The 21,633-nt window shown below is 43.3% G+C and overlaps 1 protein-coding gene across 5 annotated transcripts in view; it reads right to left on the reverse strand.

Moving 5' to 3' along the window:
- LOC311046045 (partitioning defective 3 homolog) overlaps nucleotides 1–21,633 on the reverse strand; it is a 361,319-nt gene that overhangs the window by 146,764 nt on the left and 192,922 nt on the right. For 4 of the 5 annotated variants that reach the window (XM_084058141.1, XM_084058142.1, XM_084058139.1 and 1 more), the window contains exons 14-15: nucleotides 10,664–10,852; nucleotides 5,508–5,678 (exon numbers count right to left, since the gene is read on the reverse strand). In XM_084058141.1, coding sequence (XP_083914267.1) covers nucleotides 5,508–5,678; nucleotides 10,664–10,852 — 360 coding nt within the window. The remainder of the gene's footprint in view (nucleotides 1–5,507; nucleotides 5,679–10,663; nucleotides 10,853–21,633) is intronic. The other variant, XM_084058140.1, reaches the window with a different exon arrangement.

A 21,633-nucleotide genomic window follows, 5' to 3' on the forward strand; every position in this document is an offset into this window, starting at 1 on the left:
TGTGTGTGTGTGTGTGTGTGTGTGTGTGTGCGTGTGTGCGTGCGTGCGTGCGTGCGTGCGTGCGTGCGTGCGTGCGTGCGTGCGTGTGCGTGTGTGTGTGTGAGAGAGAGAGAAATGAAGAGGCGGAGTAGGGGTGACTGCACGCACCCATTCTTGATGTGATGCCAAATCATTTATTTGGAGATTAACCCATTAAAGCCGGGAAACGCACCTGTGTAACCACTTGAACCATTGTTTTATACTTTGGCTATTCAAAAATAGTAGATATACAAGCTAATAGCGCGGCACCGAGTGCCGCGCTATTAGCTTGTAGATCTGCTATTTTCTTTTTTTTAAATCGTGAAAATCTGTGCAAATCTTTGAATGTATATATACTTTTGAAAGCGAACATTTTTAACTCAAATCTTTGCTTCTGGGGGGTACCTGGAACAACATTTTGGGGGTCCTTGACATGAAAAAAGTGTGAGAACCACTGATATTATAACAACAACATAATAAAAACAGGATAGGATTTAGAAGACATTTGTAGAAAAGATTTGAGTTAAAAATGTTTGCTTTAAAAAACATACATATTCAAAGATTTGCAACATTTTTCACAATTAAAAAAAAAAATAGCATATCTACAAGCTCATAGCGCGGCACTCGGTGCCGCGCTATGAGCTTGTAGATATGCTATTTTTGAATAGCCAGAGAAATCTTAAAATGACACAGATGCGTCCCCGGTCTGAATGGGTTAATTAGAGATGGGATATTGTGGGAGAGAGGCTCAGAGAGTGAAGTAAATTAGGAATTCTCTGACACATGTCACCCAAAATGTCACAAATTACCATAACCCCTTTTGATATGTTTGGATCTGGATGGATAGTTGTTGATTTGATACGTGAAGGGCGTCTGACTAAATTAATTGAGCAGATGCAGTGTGTGTGTGTGTGTGTACATTACATGGACTTTCTCTCAAGACCTAAGAACGGCAACTCTCTTCCTGTGATAATAAATCATAGTTTTGATTGGAATTGTCAACAACATGCTTCTCACCCCGTCTCCAGATTTATGTTTTTTATTCATTATTTGTTGTTTTATATTCATTATTCTGCTTCGTGCAGAGGAGGGATGACCTGGCCACAACACACAAGACCCCAACCCGGAGTTGATCCAGCTACGTTTTGCGGTCAGGCAGAAACCTTGTATATCCATATTTCAACTGTGTGTGTTTCTTTTTAGATTAATGTCTTACTTCATCATACAAGAGTGTCGCACAAAAGTTGTAAAAATAGCACCAACAAAAAGCGTGTAGAGTGCTATTTTAACACATCGGGTGCCAAACAAAAGAGTGGCGCTTTGGTGCCGAACACGGTTCAGACCGTGTTATCAGTCTTTTTTTTTTTTTCTTTTTTTTCCCACAAGGGGGGGGCTAGCGCAGCACTGGAATCACCCATGAACACTCTAAGTATTACCGTGCCAAAAAATCTGGCTCCCATCCGCTTCCATTCTATGTCCTTGCTAAAAAACCTCTGTATCTCCTCAACTTTTTACAGTGGGCAAAACGAGTCATTCTCGATGCGCGATCGCTCCGCAATGGTGACTCGCATGAGACATGTTGTTGTTCCAGGCTTTAGCCAGGACCATCCATTGCTGTGCACGCATGCATTGTTTATGTGCGTGTGCTCGCCGTGGAGTCCACAGCTCTAAACAGCGCGCAGCGTCGCAGACGGTGAGATTTCTGGCACCGAACATAATCGGTTATTATAAAATTCTGGCAACCGATGTGTTAGCTATTTTAACCCATTAAGACCTGGAACTTTGTCATTTTTAGATTTGAGCTAATAAAGCATTATTTTACACTTTGGGCTATTCAAAAATAGCAGATCTACAAGCTCGTAGCGCGGCACCGAGTGCCGCGCTACGAGCTTGTAGATCTGCTATTTTTGAAAAATCGTGAAAATGTGTGCAAACATTTTTAACTCAAATCTTTGCTTCTGGGGGTCCCTGGAACAACATATTTTGATGGGGGTCTGCGGCCAAATACATATAATTGTGGGGGTCCAAAAGATTGAGCACCACTGATATAGAAACATACGTTTTTCAGAATACTGTTGAGATTTAGGAGACATGTGGAATCGGCTTCAGGTCTCAATGGGTTAAAACGTTTAATTAAAAAAAATATATTAATAATAATAATAAAAAAGGAACGTTTTTTTGACATACAAGGTTCCCACCCAACAGTGACGTTATGGTAGACACTCTTAACCATCACGCTATGGCAGTGCCTTTACATTTTATTTCCCCAAAGAGTGATAGAGTTTAATTTAATGTACTAAAGAGATTTCCCAAATGACCTCTGACTTGATGCATGTGTGCATTCACTTAATTATTTCTATCCAATAAGAGAACCGTATTGGAGAGCCGTATGATATCACTGTGCTTATGGACGTATTAGATTCTGTGTTCTGCTATTCTGACGGTCTCGTTCCAGAAAATGAAGAATGTAAAAGTTGAATATGCAATATCAGCAGCACGCCTTAGGCGTTCCGTGCGCGGTTATCATTGTATGCATATGGGCTTATTACATGTTCTTAATTTACTGACAGATAACCGGTATTTGTAGAGGTAATACAATTCCCTGTATAGATGCATTAAATGAATACAGCTGCCATTCTGAGGGCCTTGTCCAGAAGATATTAACAAATAGGTGAGGATTCAAACATCGATTGTGTCTTTGACTCGTGTGCTAATATCTTATGCACAATTCCTTACCCATCTATAGAGATTTTACAAATCAGATTTAGACCTGTGTGTGTGTGTGTGTGTGTGTGTGTGTGTGCGCGCACACACGCAACGCACACGCTTATTCATTTCATTGTGTTTCAGTTCATTATCTGAACATTTGTTCATGTGATATCAACGCCTATGGGCACTTTTTATTAATTATATTTTCTGCCTACCTCAGTGCCTTCTCCGAGGAGTTCTTTATTCTAATACCTAGACACACAGGAAGAGCCCTGAGGCCGTGCCTCGGGCTGTGCATGCGATGGATACATTCATGACCGCGTTCCCCAGGGTACAATACCTAGTCTTTTTACGGCGCTTTTCTCTGAAGTGCCGGGCGCTTGAAGTCTGTAACAACACTCGCACGCCAGCGGCCACAGCCATACATGCACGTAAGAATGTAGACATGCTGTATACAGTGTTGCCAGATTCTGTGAGAGAAACAAGCAATCAGGTCTAGGAAAACCAAGCCAAAAGAAGCGACTATGGGCCACAATAGTACTTTAACATGTACATCAGCTATTTGAAAATAGCAGATCTACAAGCTCACAACGCGTCGCGATGCGACGCGTCGTGAGCTTGTAGATCGGCTATTTTCAAATAAAATCTTGCTGGGAAATTATAATAAGCAGATCTGGCAACCCTGGCTGTATAGTGTGCATACAGACACACACACACACACACACACACACCCGACAGAGGCAACGCAGCCAGGACACAACACAACAACACACTCGTCCAGGTATCTAGCTTCTAGCCTCTGCTTTCAATTACCAGTCAAGGCCAAGGGGAAATCAACACGCCAGGTTGGAGAGGAGAGCAAGGATCCAGGCTGTGCCGGAGGCGCGCACACACGCGCACACACACACACACACACACACACACACACACACATGCACGCATGTGCACAGACTGTAAACCAGACAAAAATGTGAGCCTGCATGTGCACACACACACCTGCGTGCTCACACACTCACACACACACACACACACACACACACACACTCTATACAACATGTTACACGCTGGCTAATCTCTCCAGCAGGCGACAGGCCAAGGCGCACAGAGAAGAACACATGACAGTGAAACGGGGGGAAAAATAAGTTGTCTGGCTCAGTTCACAGTCATGGTGATTTTTTTTTTCTTCCCCAGCAGCCTTTAGGGGAACAGGGAGGCTGGAGGGTGGGAGGGGGTGGGGGTGTAAACTACCATGACCCATCTTGGCTTTTATTCTATGCCTTTAACACAGAAGCGGACTGCTTTTCAAAAAGGCACATCTGTTATCGGCTTATTGTGGGATTTGCGGTGTGAATATCTTTCTGATGTGTATTCAAAACACAGAACAGGTCCACACTGTCTAAACCAGGGGTCTTCAACAGGGGGTCCGGGACCCCTAGGGGGTCCTCAGAGTTACTACAGGGGGTCCGCCAAATCTGTGTGTGATAAGAGTTTTTTTTTACCTCATTTTTAATTTTTTTCATTTTTTTTGTCATTTTTTTTTTCAATTTCTTTTCTAATTTTTTTCTAATTTTTTCTATTTTTTCTAAGTTTTTTCTTTTTCCCTAACATTAAGCACTTGAACCCTAACATCCCTTTTCTGAGGAGAACTTTAGCCAAAAAATAGCAGATCTACAAGCTCACAACGCCTCGCGCTGCGAGGCGTTGTGAGCTTGTCGATCGGCTATTTTTGGGCAAAAAGGTGTTTGGTGTAGAGGGAAAAAAGAGCAGACCAAGTAAACAAAGAAAGTTGAATCTGAAACACAATTTTATACAATATAGAGTAGGGGGTCCCTGCTTCATCTCTCTCTCAGTTAGGGGGTCCCTGGCCTGAAAAGGTTGAAGACCCCTGGTCTAAACCCAAGACAACCAGCGTCTCTGTGATGTCACCGTGTTACGTAAGATCATTTTTTTTCCACCAGAGGACAAACAACATGCCGAAAACAAAAGATTAAGAATATCACTTTAATCTTTAAAAAAAATCTTCAACACATGAAAAAAACACTTTTGATAATGAAAAAAAATTCACATTTCTTGTCGTATCAATGAATACAATAAGAGGTTTGATGGGAGGAGTGGTACATTTCCCCCCATAAGGACCTCTCATCTCCCTCACACATAGAAAACCTGCAGATCAAGAAAAGCACACACACCAGAGGTCACACAAATAGTTCTGCACACCTGTAGCTCCACTCCAAAACGAGGGTCCAAGGCAGGGTACAGGGATTACAGGCCTGTAGTGTCTTTTTACATACTGTAGTTATACAGTATACAGCCTTTTGACGTTGCCACTTTGGCTAAAACATGTAAAACCAGTGCTTCCCAAACTTTTTAGCTCGGGACACCAAAACTAGTGAAAATAACAGATCTACAAGCTCACAACGCCTCGTTGTGAGCCCGACCCATCGTTTGGGGAAACTCAAAGTGGGGTCCAGCGACCCCCAGGGGTCCTTGGGGAGGGGGGGGTACCAGGGGGTCCCTAGCAAAATACGTTAATTGTGTCAAAATCATTTTAACCATATTTTATACTTTGGCTATTCAAAAATAGCAGATATACAAGCTCATAGCGCGGCACCGAGTGCCGCGCTATGAGCTTGTATATCTGCTATTTTTGAAAAATCCCTGGCACAAAATATCATATCATTTTGGGGGTCATTGACATAAAAAAGTTTGAGAACCACTGAACTACATCTCCCAGAATCCTCTTGTTTTGACTCTCTCTCTTTAGGGTCCTTACTCCTTACCTCACTCCGTTTGGTCACCCGTCTGGCCACGATGAGCTGGATCATCCCGCGCTTGTTGCCCTCGGTGGACATGGACAGGCGCAGCGTTTCCATGGCGTCCTGGTTGGTCTTGCCCAATAGCGACTCGCCGTTGACCGCGATCAGCTGGTCGTTCACCCGAAGCCGGCCGTCCTGTACGGGAGGAAGGAACACACACAACGGGAAGTGGCGTGTGAGGACGTGAGCACACGGACACACACACACACAGGTGGTGTTGCTCTGGTGACCATGTTAAAATGTTTTTTATAATGTACTAGCGTCACCTATGGCAGCGGTCCCCAAACTGGGGGTCCCCAAATTCGGGAGGTCCCCAGATGATTAGCTTAACCATTTAAAAGTGTTTTTTTGCGTTTTCTATAATTGTGGAGAAAGCTTTTGCTGAAAATAGCCGATCGACAAGCTCACAACGCGACGCAACGCGTCGCGTTGTGAGCTTGTCGATCTGCTATTTTCAAATTACAGTATACTGTACTGTACTAAGTGTATACAGGGTATCTGCACATTTCTAAAGTTACAATTTAATGACTTTTAAGACGTTTTTAATACCAAATTGGCCAAATTGTCAAATAATACGTAAGAAAAAGGCAAACGTTGCGATCTACAAGCTCACAACACCTCGCAACTGTGAGCATGCAGTTCGGCTGTTTTGACAATATTTATCTGTGGAACCGAGTCAAACTAAATGTGATGCCTACCTACAATTCCAAGTGCTTGTCAGTTATTTTGGGGGGGTGTCGCAGCCTGAAAAGTTTGGGAACCTTGACCTATATGGGTCACATGGCTCGGGAACTCGTTGGTTCCGAAAGCTACTGTGTGTGAACACTTTGGAACCATGTATTAAATACTGTTATATCCTATATATTTGTCCGTGTTGTTTATTTGCTAGCAGGACCACTTGAGAACAGACCGGGTGGAGTTTCATGAAACTCGGGGTGGGAATGATAAGTATTGGCTGACCCCGAAGAGATGAACTTTTTGTTTTCCTCGAAAAGGTCTTATAGGTCAAGATCACAATGGAGAGTCGTAGAGCAAGAGATGTTGCTGTGAGTAGGGTTTGCACCCCCCAGGTGCGTATGTTTAATTGAGAGAGAAAGCAGCAGACAAGAGACGGCACAGAAAAGCAAAGCTTTGACCCCGAGGCCGGCAAACACATTCATGGATGGACTCGACCACAAATCAACCCGATGAATGTTTACCCATTCAATCCGTGAACGCATCTCTGTCATTTTAGATTTTTTTGGGCTATTCAAAAAATAGCAGATCTACAGTACAAGCTCATAGTGTGGCACCGAGTGCCGCGCTATGAGCTTGTATATCTGCTATTTTTGAAAAATTGTGAACATTTGTGCAAATCTTTGAATATATATGTTTCAAAGCGAACATTTGTAAAATATTTTGTTCCAGGGCCCCCGGAAGCAAAGATTTGAGTTACAAATGTTCGCTTAAAAAAATGTATATTCAAAGATTTGCACACATTTTCATGATTTTTCTAAAATAGCAGATCTTCTACAAGTTCCCATTTTCAAACTCCCAAATTGTACCAATAAGCCAGTCTTTTCGAAATGCACAATAAAACTATGAGCTTCAATTTGGGGAAGAAAAATTTAAAAACAAAACAAATCAATCTAACACTAGTATCATGAATGGAACGCTCGCTCATTTAAAAAGCAGCCAGCCGTGGTCCAATCTAAACAAGGAAGTGTTGCTTTTAGCTTCATTATCACACCGTCATCAACAGACTGGACCGCGTTGAAACGCAACCAGGCAGAAACTCAGTGAGAACAGACGGCGTGGCAAGCTGTTGTGGAGGTGGCTAGCGGAATGTTTGGAGATGTATTTATTTTTATCATAGAAAAAGGCCTCTGGGTTTATGAGTCTGCATATTCAGACAGCCATAACACTGTATAGAAACACCCCAAAACCCACAAACACTGTATAGAAACAACCCAAAGCCACAAACACTGTATAGAAACCAAAGGGCTCAGCTTCCTGCTTTGAAATTGAATCGAATAAGGAAGAGAGTTCAAGTGACAGTTCATATGAATGGCCTTTAGTTTTACCCCTACTGGTGTCAGAAAGAATGTATCTCAATGCAAGCAGATGTTTTTTTGACGAACTTTAGACTTGATTTTCTTACCTTAACTCATTCACTGCCTGAATTATTTCTGGCAGCGTTTGCCCACTGCCAAAATATTTCATTGAAAAAAAAAGTACTCAGGAGCCGAGATACAGAATCTTTAGTTCGAAGTTTTAAGTTAACAAGGAAGTGGATGGGAGTCTAGATCTTCGAAAAATCATATCTCCTTGGTCATTGGGTAAAAAAAAAAAAAAAAAGAAGTAGTTTTAGTCGTTCTAGGCAGGCATGGCTTATGGGACAAAAGTCGTTTTAGTCGTTCTAGGCAGTGAATGAGTTAATAAACATTGTCATAAACACTATATGCTTCCAGTCGCTAGTTTAAAGTCTCCTTTCAATCATCATGATATGCGTTTTGGTAAACTATGGTCCCATTTATTTTAAAATTTACGATAAAGTAGGCTATGCTCAAGGAGGGGCGGGATGATTTGATTGACAAGATACACAACCAATAGCATTCATTCCCCGCCCCCACTCTTGATTGACAAGCTACCCAACCAATACTGGTCTGGTTGCATTCTGCAGGATATGACGCGATATTGAAAGGTGGCGGATTTGAAATTCCTGAACAATCGGCTTCATTTACGGTCTGTAGAAACCAATGGCGTAGCTTCGTCCATTCTTTTTTTACAGTCTATGATAGAAACACCCCAAAGCCACAATGTACTATTTCTTTGTTGTCGGATGGAAACCTTGTACAGTATGTCCAAAACCGTTCCCTTTTTTAATGATTAATTTAAAACAGTGAAATTAACCGCTCTACACGCTTTTCACTACTTTTCAGCAACACACTTGTATCTTGAAGTAGGGCATTAATTACGAGAAAAAAAATAATAGTTCAAATATGGAGATACAAGGTTTCTGCCGGACAGTAACGATTTGCACAAAATCTGTGGCAAAAGGTTTGAATGCTTTGCACTCACAATCAAGCCATTGTCTTTTCATTTCTAAGTACCATAACTATATGCATGCAAGGAGACTGACTTGGTGGTTTTGCTTACATCACGTCACATTACTTCTGATGGAACATTTAAGAAGAAGAGTACTAATGGGTGGTTCTGATGTCAAACCAGAGGACTGTCATGCTGACAGATGCAGCCGTGTTGACGTCTTAAGCTGCACTGCTGCTCCAACTCAGAGAATCCTCTGAGTCTTGTTCTCCATTTCATCCACAAAAGGAGGGGGAATGAACATTCAACCAAGACATAGCTGGACATATTAAGAGTTTTGTGTTGTAACATTGCCATGGTTTCTATGTTTTAATATACTTTTAATATACAATTGTTTTAATATACTCTCTCCCTATAAACAGGGAGAGAGTATCAAGGGACCGGGAATCGAACTCACTGTCAGTCTGCATCAGAGCCTTTATGTGGTATGTGCCTTAACCCATCAAGACCTGAAGCCGATTCTACAAATGTCTTCTAAATCAGTTTTCTGAAAACGTATGTTTCTATACCAGTGGTGCTCAAACTTTTCCCATCTCAAAATATGTTGTTCCAGGGACCCCCAGAAGCAAAGATCTGAGTTTAAAATGTTCGCTTTAAAAGAATATATTCATTCAAAGATTTGCATACATTTTCACGATTTTTCAAAAATAGCAGATCTACAAGCTCATAGCGCGGCACTCGGTGCCGCGCTATGAGCTTGTATATCTGCTATTTTTGAATAGCCAAAGTGTAAAATAATGCTTTTTAGCTCAAATCTTTAAATGACACAGATGCGTCCCAGGTCTTAATGGGTTAACCACTAGGTCATCGGCGCCCCATCGCCATGGTTTCCATCATCAACTTTTAACAACGAATAGGCCGTGCCCTGATGCACTGGACCAGAGCTAGCTTTGTCCTGTAACGCTGAATTCACAACAGCGGAGATCATTTTCCTCTAAGCATTCTTCTGCTACTGTAAATGGGTGTATGTACAAGATGTCTGAAACATCCACGCCACCTTTGTTTCTACGCCTAGTCCACGCCTAGTTCAGACCACAGCAAGCTTCAAACATAGCAAAAAGTAACTTTCGTCAACTTTTTCGCATCGCTTCTCGCCGTCTCCATCTCCTGCCACAACGCATGGGTCCTCACTATTAATTAGACAATTCGTGGAGCCAGAATTTCGGTCATGGTGTGACTCTGGCGTAAGCTTGCCTGACAGCCACGTGATGGACTGTGTGTATCACGCGTCAGTGGCGTTCAATCATGTATCTCTTGCATGCAGGTTTGTCATTCCAGGCAAACACAACCCCACCAGGCAATTTGTATAATTAGCTCGCTCCCTCTGCAGGTTGACAGTGTGCTAATTAGTGAAACCAACCCAGAGTTGTGTGACCTCGCCTGGGTGAATCTTTATCTTGCAATAAGCTGTTAAAAAAAAGAGAGAGACCAACGGCTTCCATTGCAAGCTATCTCCCACATGAGACCCCTGACCTTTGTCCTATTGCTCCTGTCGCTCTCCTGTGCATTAACGTAATGAAGCACAGATGCCTTAAAAAAATATATATATATATGTTTATTAAATCACTTTTAATTGCCACGATGATGAGCCTTGCCTGCATGAGACCCTGTAGGCTGCAGTCAGAATAGTTCAGGTTAATATGTCATAAAAACACATCTGGTCATTATACGATTACTATGGGGAAACTAAGAAAAATTATGACTTCATACAAAGTTAAATCCAGTTGTAACTGTGTGTGTGTGTGTGTGTGTGTGTGTGTGTGTGTGTGTGTGTGTGTGTGTGTGTGTGTGTGTGTGTGTGTGTGTGTGTGTGTGTGTGTGTGTGTGTGTGTGCGCGCGCGCGCGCGCGTGCGCGCGCGAATGCAACAGGTCCATTTGGTTACGTTTGTGCACACACAGACAAGTGGATAAATGAACACTGAGGATTTTACAGTGTTACGGTTACTTACAAAGAAGTGCCTCAAACAAAGAAATAAAGTCATTCTAGTTTAAGAATACCAGTTGCTTGCAGTGCAGTGTTTTGTTTTTTTTACCTTGCAGGCGGCTCCACCGTTGATGATGGACTTGACGAAGATGCCCAGGTCGGCGTGGTTCTCTTTGGATCGGTTGCCCTTGACGCTGACGCCCAGGCCCGCCGAGCCCGAGTCGCTCAGCGGGATCTCAAACGTCAGGAACTCCCTGGTTCCGTCCGGCGTCAACACCAACTCATCCTCCTCCAGCTTCTGACACAGCACGGGAGAGAGAGAGAGAAAACACTGAATAGATTCATTGAGACATGGCTAAACACAGAAGGGGAGGGAGAAGAGAGAGAGAGCTATGGGCAGACTCTAATTTCCTATCACTTCGATGTATTTGTGACGTTTCTCCCTAAATGGTACAGATAGTCAAGTCATCGTGATTTGACTTGACGTATTGTGTTGACGTTTTGCTGACTTTGCATTAAAGTCGTAGTGCTGTGAATGTTCCTTTCTGTATACAGATGTGCCACTTCAAAACTTCACACGTTACTGTTCTTTCCCTGAAAGTGCCCTGAAAATGCATGTTTTCCTCCCTTTTCTGCCCTTAAAAATGCACTGCTTTGCCCCTGAAAAGAAGTTGTCACTACACACCCCCGTTTTTCCCTTCAACAGACATCCATATACATGAGAACAAAAGAATGTGTGTTGAAGAAGGTGTCAGACTCATTATGAGGTGAAAGGTGATTTGAAGAGGTCCTTGACCAGTTGCTCAAATTAATTAGCATCATAAAAGCAGTGATCGTCAAAATAATTCAGCATTTTAAATGCCCTTCTTTGTCCCTCTTATTGCCCTGGGAATCCCCTGAAAATGTACTGTCTTGGCGATGGCAGGACATTTGAAGTTTTGAAATGGCACATCTGTACAGGGCACCACTGAAAAAGAGACCTTGGTCTCAATGGATTTCGCTGAAATAAAGGTTTCAATAAATGTAAATCAACAGAAAAGTACAGGCCTGGTTGTCTACCCAGAGCTGTGTCAGTCAAAATGTGAATAGGCTTGTTATAGTGCTACCATGCGGCCAATTTGGAAATATTGGGGTAGGGCCAACTGAAACAAATTATAATTATAAAATCGAACACGGTAGCAAAATCCATCTATAAATGCACAACTTCTGTGAGTATCTGCGTTTCCCCGCATACCTCGAGAATCGCGCGACCGACCAACTTCAGACTTGCCGTGTGCATCGCTGAGGACGCCAGAAACACAGCAAGGAACGGAAATATCTGTTCTTTATGTTTTTTCTATAGCTACCAGGGACGTAACAGTTTTAGCAGGATGCCAAGTTGTCTCATGAGCTCGCAACACAACAGGTGATCCTCTCTTCTCCTTTTAAATACAACCCTCCTCAGTTTTCCCTTTGATTCTCTTCTCGCTTTCTCATTTTCTCTTACCCACTCACTCTCCCACAACAGGTGTTTCTCAATCACACACTCTCTCTCTCTCCCTCACTCTCTCTCTTTAATTCAACACAACAATGAAAAGCCATTCTCTCCCGCTCGTTATTTGACAGCTGTCCTCTGAATAGACGGCGGCGGCGTGCGCTTTGCACGCGTGCCTCTCCTCACGCCCGTCAATTATTGTGCACGCCTAATGAATTCAATCATCATTCGGCTCCGTGTCAGCATGTTATTAACCCATTGATACCTGGAACGCATCTGTGTCACTTTAGATGTCTTTGGCTATTCAAAAATAGCAGATATACAAGCTCATAGCACGGCACCGAGTGCCGCGCTACGAGCTTGTAGATCTGCTATTTTTGAAAAATCGTGAAAATATTTTTTTAATTTTTTTTTTTGAAAAATTGTTAAGATTTTGAATTTGTTTAGACACTGCCTCAGGTCTTAATGGGTTAACTCCCTTTGTTTACTGGGGGGGAGAGAGAGAGAGAGAGAGAGAGGGGGAAGGAGGAGAGAGAGAGTCAGAGAAAGCAAGAGAGACAAAGAGAGAGAAAGAGATAGAGAGAGAGAAAGAGATAGAGATAGAGAGACAAAAGGAGGTCGAGGGAAGAGAGAGAGAGAGAAGTGAGGGCATGACAGACAGACAAAACATGGCTGAATCCATGTGGAACACAAAATGAGTCTCTCTCTCACATGTTCTGCTCCTTTCCTGACCCTCACTCCCTTTCTTCTTTTTAATGCATGTCTTTCTCTCACTCATAATCTCTCTCTCTCTCTCTCTCTCTCATACACTTCTCTTTCACAGCTCTTTGTATTTCACAACCTTTAACACACACACACAAACACACACACACACACACACACACACACACACACACACACACACACACACACACACACACACACACACACACACACACACACACACACACACACACACACACACACACACACACACACACACACACACACACACAAAATAAGCTTCTGTACATTTCCATATCATGAAAAAGTAATATAAAATATTCTTTAATATACAGTAATAACATTTTCATTGTGACTGATCTGAACACAGACTGAAGGGTCTGTAAGGGTCCACTTGGTTTCATGTATGTACTCTCAGGAGTTAAATTAACACTGAGGATTTTACTGTGTACATATAGTAACTTATAAATAGCTAAAGATTGGACACGAAGGTAACCCCATTATTAGACTGCAAATTCAGTCATTTTAGGATGCAATCATCACAAAGAACAACAACAACACAATTAAATCACAACAATAATAATGTGCATCAATCTGATGGCTTCTGAAATTAAACACATAAATATAGAGAGATATGAAGGGAGGGAGACATGGAGAGAGAGAGAGACAGAGAGAACATTTTGTGTTTTTTCATAAATCAATGCCCTACTTGATCATACTACAGTGTCACACAAAAGCATCAAAAGTTACCAGATTAAATCAATTCAGCCGATTGTAAAAAATCTATTAGAATTTCTCATACTGCATGTCCAAAATTGTAACTTTTCAGGATTCAAATCCAAAAATAGCTAAAGTAGCAGATCTACAAGCTCAAAGCGCGCTTCGAGGCACGTGTCGAGCTTGTAGATCTGCTACGTTTGATACTCTTGTGTGACGCTGTAGTATGATCATGTTTGTAGGGCGTTAACCCATTAAGACCTGAAGCCGATTCTACAAATGTCTTCTAAATCCCGACAGTATTCTGAAAAAAAAAACGTATGTTTCTATATCAGTGTTTCTCAAACTTTTTCATGTCAAGGACGCTCAAAATGATATGTATTTGGTCGCCGACCATATCGCAAAATATGTTTTCCCAGGGACCCCCCAGAAGCAAAGATTTGAATAAAAAAATGATCGCTTTAAAATAATATATTCATTCAAAGATGTGCACACATTTTCACGATTTTTCAAAAATAGCAGATCTACAAGCTCGTAGCGCGGCCCAAAGTGTAAAATAATGCCTTTTAGCTCAAAGGTCCAGGTTCCAGGTCTTAATGGGTTAATTTACGAAAAAAAAAAGGTTTATGCCCGACAGCAACGGATATACTCAAGTACTGTAGTTGAGTACTTTGTCCACCACTGGGTGGAAGTAATGGAGAGAAGAGAGAGAGAGAGAGAGAGAGAGAAGCCCGTTTCATACTTCATCAGGCGACACATGGCGAGAATAGCCGTGCGTACAAGCTCACGGCGCGTCCGCGCCGCGAGCTTGTACGCACGGCTATTCTCGGCCGCATCCCGGAGTGCGGCACCGCCACGCGACAGGCCATAAATAGGCTAGAGAGAGGGAGGTGTGGACGAGAGACATGGAGAGATGGAGAGAGAGAGAGAGAAGACATGGGAGAGAGAGGTGTGGAGAGGAGGCAGTGAGGGGTGTAATTGCTGAAGAGAACTCAGCCGTGGAGAGCATTGTTGGCAGCCTACTGTAGCTCTCTCTCTCTCTCTCTCTCTCTCTCTCTATCCATCAGCTTACTATGCTCATTCACTCCCTCCTTCCCTCGATATCCACCTCTCTACCTCTCTTCCCCTCCACCTCCCTTCTCTTTTCATCCCCCCCTCTCTCCTCCCCGACCCCCCCCCCCCCCCCCCTCTCTCTCTCTCTGTCTCTCTCTCCCTCTCTCTCTCTCTCTCTCTCTAAAGCAGCTGGGCTGAGGCTCCATGTGGATAAACCATGAATATCAAACACCTGTGGGACAGACAAGAGCTCAGGGCACAGAGACTGCCACCGCATGGACCATGGTGAGGTGCGCGCGCGTGTGTGTGTGTGTGTGTGTGTGTGTGTGTGAGTGTGTGTGTGTGTGTGTCTGTAGGTACAGTACGTATTGTTGCTGTCGGGCAAACCTTGTATCTCCATATTAAAATGTCATTAATTAATGACCTACTTCGTCATACTACAGTCACACAAAAGTAGCCAAAAATGCCGATCTACAAGCTCACAATGCGTTGTGAGCTTGTAGATCGGCTACATTATGTGTACGTTGTCTATAATCGCGTGCACAAACACAAATTGAACCCCGAGACACACATGACGTAGGCTACATGCACTGTGCACGCACACACACACACACACACACGCAGATTTACATGAACATTCAGGAGAGAAAACCTGTGCATATCTTCCACAGGTTAAGTCTCTCTCTCACAGGTTAAGTCTGAGTGTGCGCCGTCTCCAAAACCAGGAGCCTTCAAAATGCATTCATAACCTCTTTTTACAACTGGCCAATTACACCAACAGATGCTCCCAATCACTTAGATACTGTAGTCCCAGACAGACTGTGGGAGAGGGTGCATGCATTGTGTGTGTTCGGTATTGTGTGTGTGTGTGTGTGTGTGTGTGTGTGTGTGTGTGTGTGTGTGTGTGTGTGTGTGTGTGTGTGTATATTATATTATACAGTATAAACACACGTGTGTGATCTGTGTGACAGTGTCTGTTTGACTTGTGCGGAGTGCAGTGAATAGTGTCTGTGTGCAGGGTCGAGTGTAATAATTGTGTGAGGCATCAATACGTATACACACACGCCTGTAATGTATGCGTGTGCGTTTATCCATGTGATTGCAGAGTCTGCACGCCTGTGGCCTGTCCGTGTGTGTGCCATTGTTTTATCTGTATGTGTGTGTGTGGGCGAGCGCGCGCACAGACACACACACACACACACACACACAGTGTGTGTGTGTATTTGGAACAGGTGGCAGCTTGAAACATCACTTTAATTAAGCCAAAGAGCCTGTTCCCCGCTACAGTGGCCCCCGCTGATTGACTCGTATGTGTCAGCGGCCTCCCAATGCCTGGCTTCTCCACAGGCCGCCCGACCGCTACAGAAATAGCAGCGCGCCTGCTGGCACAAAGGTGCAGCAATTAATCACCCTGGGCTAGGCTATCATTGCTATGCTAATGATGCGCCGCTATTTTGCAACATGACTAATGTTTTTGCTCTTATTTCTATGCTAATCACGCCGGGGCGCTTATATTACGCAATGATAACGACGCGTGGGTGTTTTGGCATTGTTATGCAAAGTTACACAGATAATGGGGAGTGTTACGCTATGCTAATGCGATTTGCAATGCTGCGTATGATGTCCTGAGAAATGTTATGTTGCACTATATGCTAATGCCGCGGCCGTGCCGGGTCAGACATTAACGATGTTGGGTTGCACTTCGCTAATACAATAAAGGCACAGTGTGTCAGGCAGTGGCAATGTCAGGTTACGCTACGCTAACGCGCTCCGTCATGCTACCAAACAAAAGCTACATCATCGTGCTCCATTAATAACAGAATAGCATTTCATCAGAGCTCGGGAACGTGAGAGGAAAAGGGAAACAGTGCGTGTGATAGATAGAATCTTGTCAACGCATCGCTGCAGCCGTTAGTGTGCTGCACGCTGATGGCTTTTCAATATAGCGTCGCGGTAATTTTCCATGACGCTGTGTGACTAATGGCGTAAACAATGGAACAGAATGTTCATGTTATGGGTCCATTATGGAACTATCAGGCGGGGGGATGTAAAGACGGATGCCTTTGATCAACACTCTATTGTGCAGCGCAGGTGGAGGGAAGCGGATTCAACGAGCTCAAAATGTGCGCTTGTGTGAGTGCTTAAGGGAGAGAGAGACACAGAGAGATAGAGAGAGCGAGAGTGTAAGCGCACACGGGTTAGAAAGTGAGAAACAATTAAAAAGAAAGATAGGAAGAAGAGATGAAGAGTGCGAGAGAGGGAGGGGGGAGAGAAAAGCAATGTGCTTGTTTCCACAGGTCATTGGCCAGACGCTGCATCGCTCAATTGACCACCCAAACGGTCACCATTTCGCCTTTTACTGCATTTACCCCTATTCCCTCACACAAGCCAATAATGTTATGCAGCAATCAGCTCAATCATCCCATGGGGGTCTCTGCTGCCCACAAACAGGCTTCTGATTGGATACTAAATAAAGCAGTCAAAGCGAGCAGTTTAGACATTATGCAGCACACACACAGCACGCTCATAATTGTTTGATAAAGTGCACCCTGCCGACTTCGCGTTCTGAAGGGGCGACTAACCGGAAATCAAGTAATGGAGGGAAGTTGAAGCGTGTGGAGTTCTCTTCCTTCCAGCCTGTTGCATTATTTACTCCCCCACTGGAAACCAACCAAGTCATTGAGAGAAATGGGAGCCGTCGGAATGTTCCATCAAGGTCGTTTCCGGAACTTGCAGACTACACAACGTTTCTCCCCCTAAAGCCAGTGCCAGCAGCTCCAAATTACGTTTTCGTCTCACGTTGTTACCTTCTCGTATCTTTCGACGCTGGCCGAAAGCCTTGAAAATGTAATTTTCCCACCCGGGAACACAATGTGAATATTGTCTTACTAGTCTGACTTTTTTGCCACTTGTGATTGGCCAGTTACAAAAAACTCTGAAACCCTTCTTTGTTTGGGCTGTCTTCATTACCCAGATTGTACAAAGTGGGTCACTTTTGGGACAATGCGGTCGTCACGGAGCGTAAAGGCCGATCCATCTCATGCTGAGTCATACCTTAGCAGCAGGCCAACAGGCATCACACCTGCTACATTAATACAGTGTAAACAAACAGATACAGTATGTAGACATCTCTGCCACTGTAGGTTTTTATCTGCACTTGTATTAAAGGTGATATATGCACGATGTGATAATAGTACTACTACTACTACTACTACTACTACTACTACTACTACTACTACTACTACTACTACTACTACTACTACTACTACTACTACTACTACTACTACTACTACTACTACTACTACTACTACTACTACTACTACTACTACTACTACTACTACTACTACTATTACTAATAATAATACTAATACTAATAGTTTAGTCTCCTTTAGTTGTTTTGGGGAATCAGTTACTGTACATTTGCACAAAGGTGAAAGTGCCATTAATAGGGCGCCCGGGGAACAGTTAAGTGTCTTGCTCAGGGACACTTAACTCATTGAGTGCCATTGACGTGTTTCACGTGTTTTACCGCTATGGTGCAACGTGCCAATGACGTGTTTTAGGTGTTTTTGAAAAAATAAATAAAAAAATGTTCAGAACCCAAGATATCATTATCTGAAGATTTGCAGCTCCATCCACTCCTTGTTTAACTTACAACTGAAAAAGGCTGTATCTCGCTTCCTAAGCACCTTTTTCTTACCTTGAAAAAATCTCTGGCACTGGGACAACATAACCAGAAATAATTCTGGCACTCGGTGGGTTAATTAAGCACCTAGACTGGGTGGCATGGGGATCAAACCGGCAACCTTTCTGATTACCAAGCGGCCTCTCTGCCTACAAGTAGCTACTGCTGCCCTGAGATGACTTTTAAACATTGTGTCCGTCACTGAACCCCAAAAGTGCTGAGTCGTGGTGTAACACCAGGGGCCCAGTTGCAACAGACCGAGTTGCGACGGCGTTGTGTGTGCAAAATGCGCTTCATTACCATTGTCACATTTAATACCCTCTCTCTCCTGTCTTTCTCCACTGCACTGTCTAGCAGAAAAAAAAGAAATGTTGATTTGCCAATTTCAACTCGGAGCGATTTTTCTCCCTCATGAGTTTCTTTCATTGCACTTCTCATGAGAAAAGTTACCAAAGTGACATGAAGCACGAAGAACAAGAAAATGATGCGAACCAAGCCATCAGCTGTAATGAAGACAAAAAAGCTGCACTGCTGTTCTCCATTAAGGCCCAGAAATCTATCTTTCAATCCACTCCCATTCCAACGTCGACATTTTAACCACTTTTCAACCTGGCATCTCTGTTTTGGGCATGTTATTATTATAGGCAGTAAAATAGTGAAAATAACAGATCTACAAGCTCACAACGTGTCGCCGCTGTTCGTTGTATACATCAAAGTATATGTGGTTAACTGATGAGCATTGACAGCATCAGCTCTGGGCATGTCCATATTACATTACAAACAACCGATTGGAAGGACTTCAACGGTCACAGAGGTCATGGAGGCTCAGAAAACAATCCTTGTGATGGTAGAAGATCAGATGAAGACAGGAGTGTCAGTGGGAAACATGTTCTCTTTATATTAAAGTTCAATTTGTCTGAGATGGGCGGGCAGGCAGTGTCTGCGTGTCTGAATTATGCCCCCTAAAAAATGGACATGTCCGACGTCAGAGCAAATCAGCGTTGTTAAGCAACAGTTTCTGTTGTATATGACGTCAGACCAGAGCTCAGAGAGAGGGAGAGAGCAAGGGAGAGAAAGAGAAACAGAGACTATTTCACCCATGCAATAACCTTGCCAATGCTGGGTACCAGAACCTTAACACGCTGATCGAACACACTGCGTTGTAGAGTGATGCGCTGTCAATTAAGTTAATAACATATTCTGCTCGTCTCTATCAAGTAAATCCTGGAATCCCTGAGTGTGTGTGTGTGTGTGTGTGTGTGTGTGTGTGTGTGTGTGTGTGTGTGTGTGTGTGTGTGTGTGTGTGTGTGTGTGTGTGTGTGTGTGTGTGTGTGTGTGTGCGTCTGTCCTTTTTTCCTATATACTGTATGGAAAACCCTGAACTCTCCCAAATCGGTGCATCCTAGATGACCGACGTACCTGTAATAGATTGTCATCCAAATACTCAGATATTTGGTACTGCATTAGTGTATTATATAATTTAATGAGTTTCTTTTATTGCACTTCTCATAAGAAAGTTACCACGGCATGTTCTCCCCGTGTCTCCTAGGGTAGTTAATACCCTCACAAAAACATGTAGTAATCCTGGTCGCTATACCGCCTCCCCCATGACAGCCGGGGCGCCTGATGGAGGGGAAGGGAACTGGTTGGAATAACGTGTTCCTTCCACGCGCCACGTCCTACCGGGGAAACTCCCCCCTGTCAGGTGACAAGAAGGTCAGTTCAGGCTCTCATGCATTGAAGGAGGCATGAGCTCGGCCCTGGGCTCCCTAGGCTGGTGAGGGGAGTGTAGTGCCCAGGATCACTTCGAAAATTGACACCAGGTGAAAAAAGGGTTACAAAATCGTGGGATAAAAAACTAAAACACGAAAAAATAAAGTTACCATGGTCATTTTATGTACATTGACTGCACTTGCAATCAAAGTGATTCTGCAAAGACCCCCATTCTCCCTCTCCTTCCATCCCATCCATGGTGCCTCCCTCTCCCTCCTCCATCTACATGAAAAGTAGCCTCAGCCACTGCATGCTACTCTGTACGTTGCTGCTGTTGTTGTTGTTAGTGCTGTTGTCGGCTGCTGAGGAGTTCGTTTAGAATGAGGCGTATACAGATAGGATCTGAAAAGTATTGAAGCCATTATGGAGGGCTGATGTGCCGGGAAAGGAGCGGAGAAAAACACTCATTCATTTGAAGAGGGGAGGGGGACTCCAGGGAGGAACGAGGGATCATAGGGGGGGAGAGAGAGAGAGATTAAGAGAGAGAGAGAGATTAAGAGAGAGAGCGATGCCAACGGAAAGATAGGCAGCAGAAAAAATAAGCGGGAGAGAGAGAGAGAGGCAAAGAAAGAAAGAGAGTGGGGAACCGAGTTGGAAAACACAATCAAGGCTGAGAGGTGAGGATGGAGAGACGGATACCCAACAAATAGTGTCTATCTCCTCTGCCTACTCTAAAAGATTAGAGAGAGAGAGGGGGGGGGGGGGGGGGGGGCTGAAGGAAAGAGATACACACCAAAGAGTATGTATCTCTCTCTCGGCCTCTCTAAAAGATTAGAAGCTGAGCGAGAGAGAGAGAGAGAGAGTTAAATTAAGTTTTACTGTGTAAGAAAAATAATGCGTCAGCAAGGTGGGTTTCCTGTCTGGAAACAAAAAAAAAGGCGGGTGGGGGTATCAAAACTTGTTATGACTCATCTTATTCTCAGCAACACAATTAGGTCCGACCCAATTCACCAAAACGTTGCGGGGAGGCGTTGGTCTTACTGGGAAAACAACGTGAGCACTGGACCAGTAATTCAGTTCTATGTGGATTTCAAAAGCGTGATGAACTTTGATGAACTTTGATGAACTTCCCCACCTTTGTGTTTCCTCCCTCTCCCTTGCTCTCATTTCAACACAATTGGAATTCTAATGCTTTATTGCCATTAATGTTACTGTATATGCTGTACAAACTATTTCAAAATGATGCTGTCAGTCAGAAACCATTCATGTCCAAAACCATTACTTTTCAGTAAATGGGAAAAAATTATGAATACAATATACTGTAGTTGTGTTTAGTTACAAGATCTTGTTCATACTTTTCATTGGTTAAAAGGTAGGATAAGTGATATTTCTTTATATAAATATTTGTTTTATTAAAAAGGTTAAAGTACTATATTGTGATAGTAATCATTGCTACAGAGTGTTTGTTCGGTCACATGGGTCTCTCCTGCTCTTTAGTAAACAGAATATAGTATATTTTCAGGTACAGTAGGTGACACAATTTAAGCCAATCAGGAGAGAGTACTGAAAATGCATTTTCTGTTTAATAAAGAGCTGGAGAGACATGGGAGACTCCTTTTACTGAACAAACACTCTATAGCAATGAGTGCTATCAGAATATAGAGCTATTTAACCAAAGTAAATCACTTACCCTACCTTTAACTATTTATAAAAT

This window comes from Gymnoscopelus microlampas, assembly GCF_963454915.1.
Source record: "Gymnoscopelus microlampas genome assembly, chromosome: 5".
Taxonomy (NCBI): Eukaryota; Metazoa; Chordata; class Actinopteri; order Myctophiformes; family Myctophidae; genus Gymnoscopelus; species Gymnoscopelus microlampas.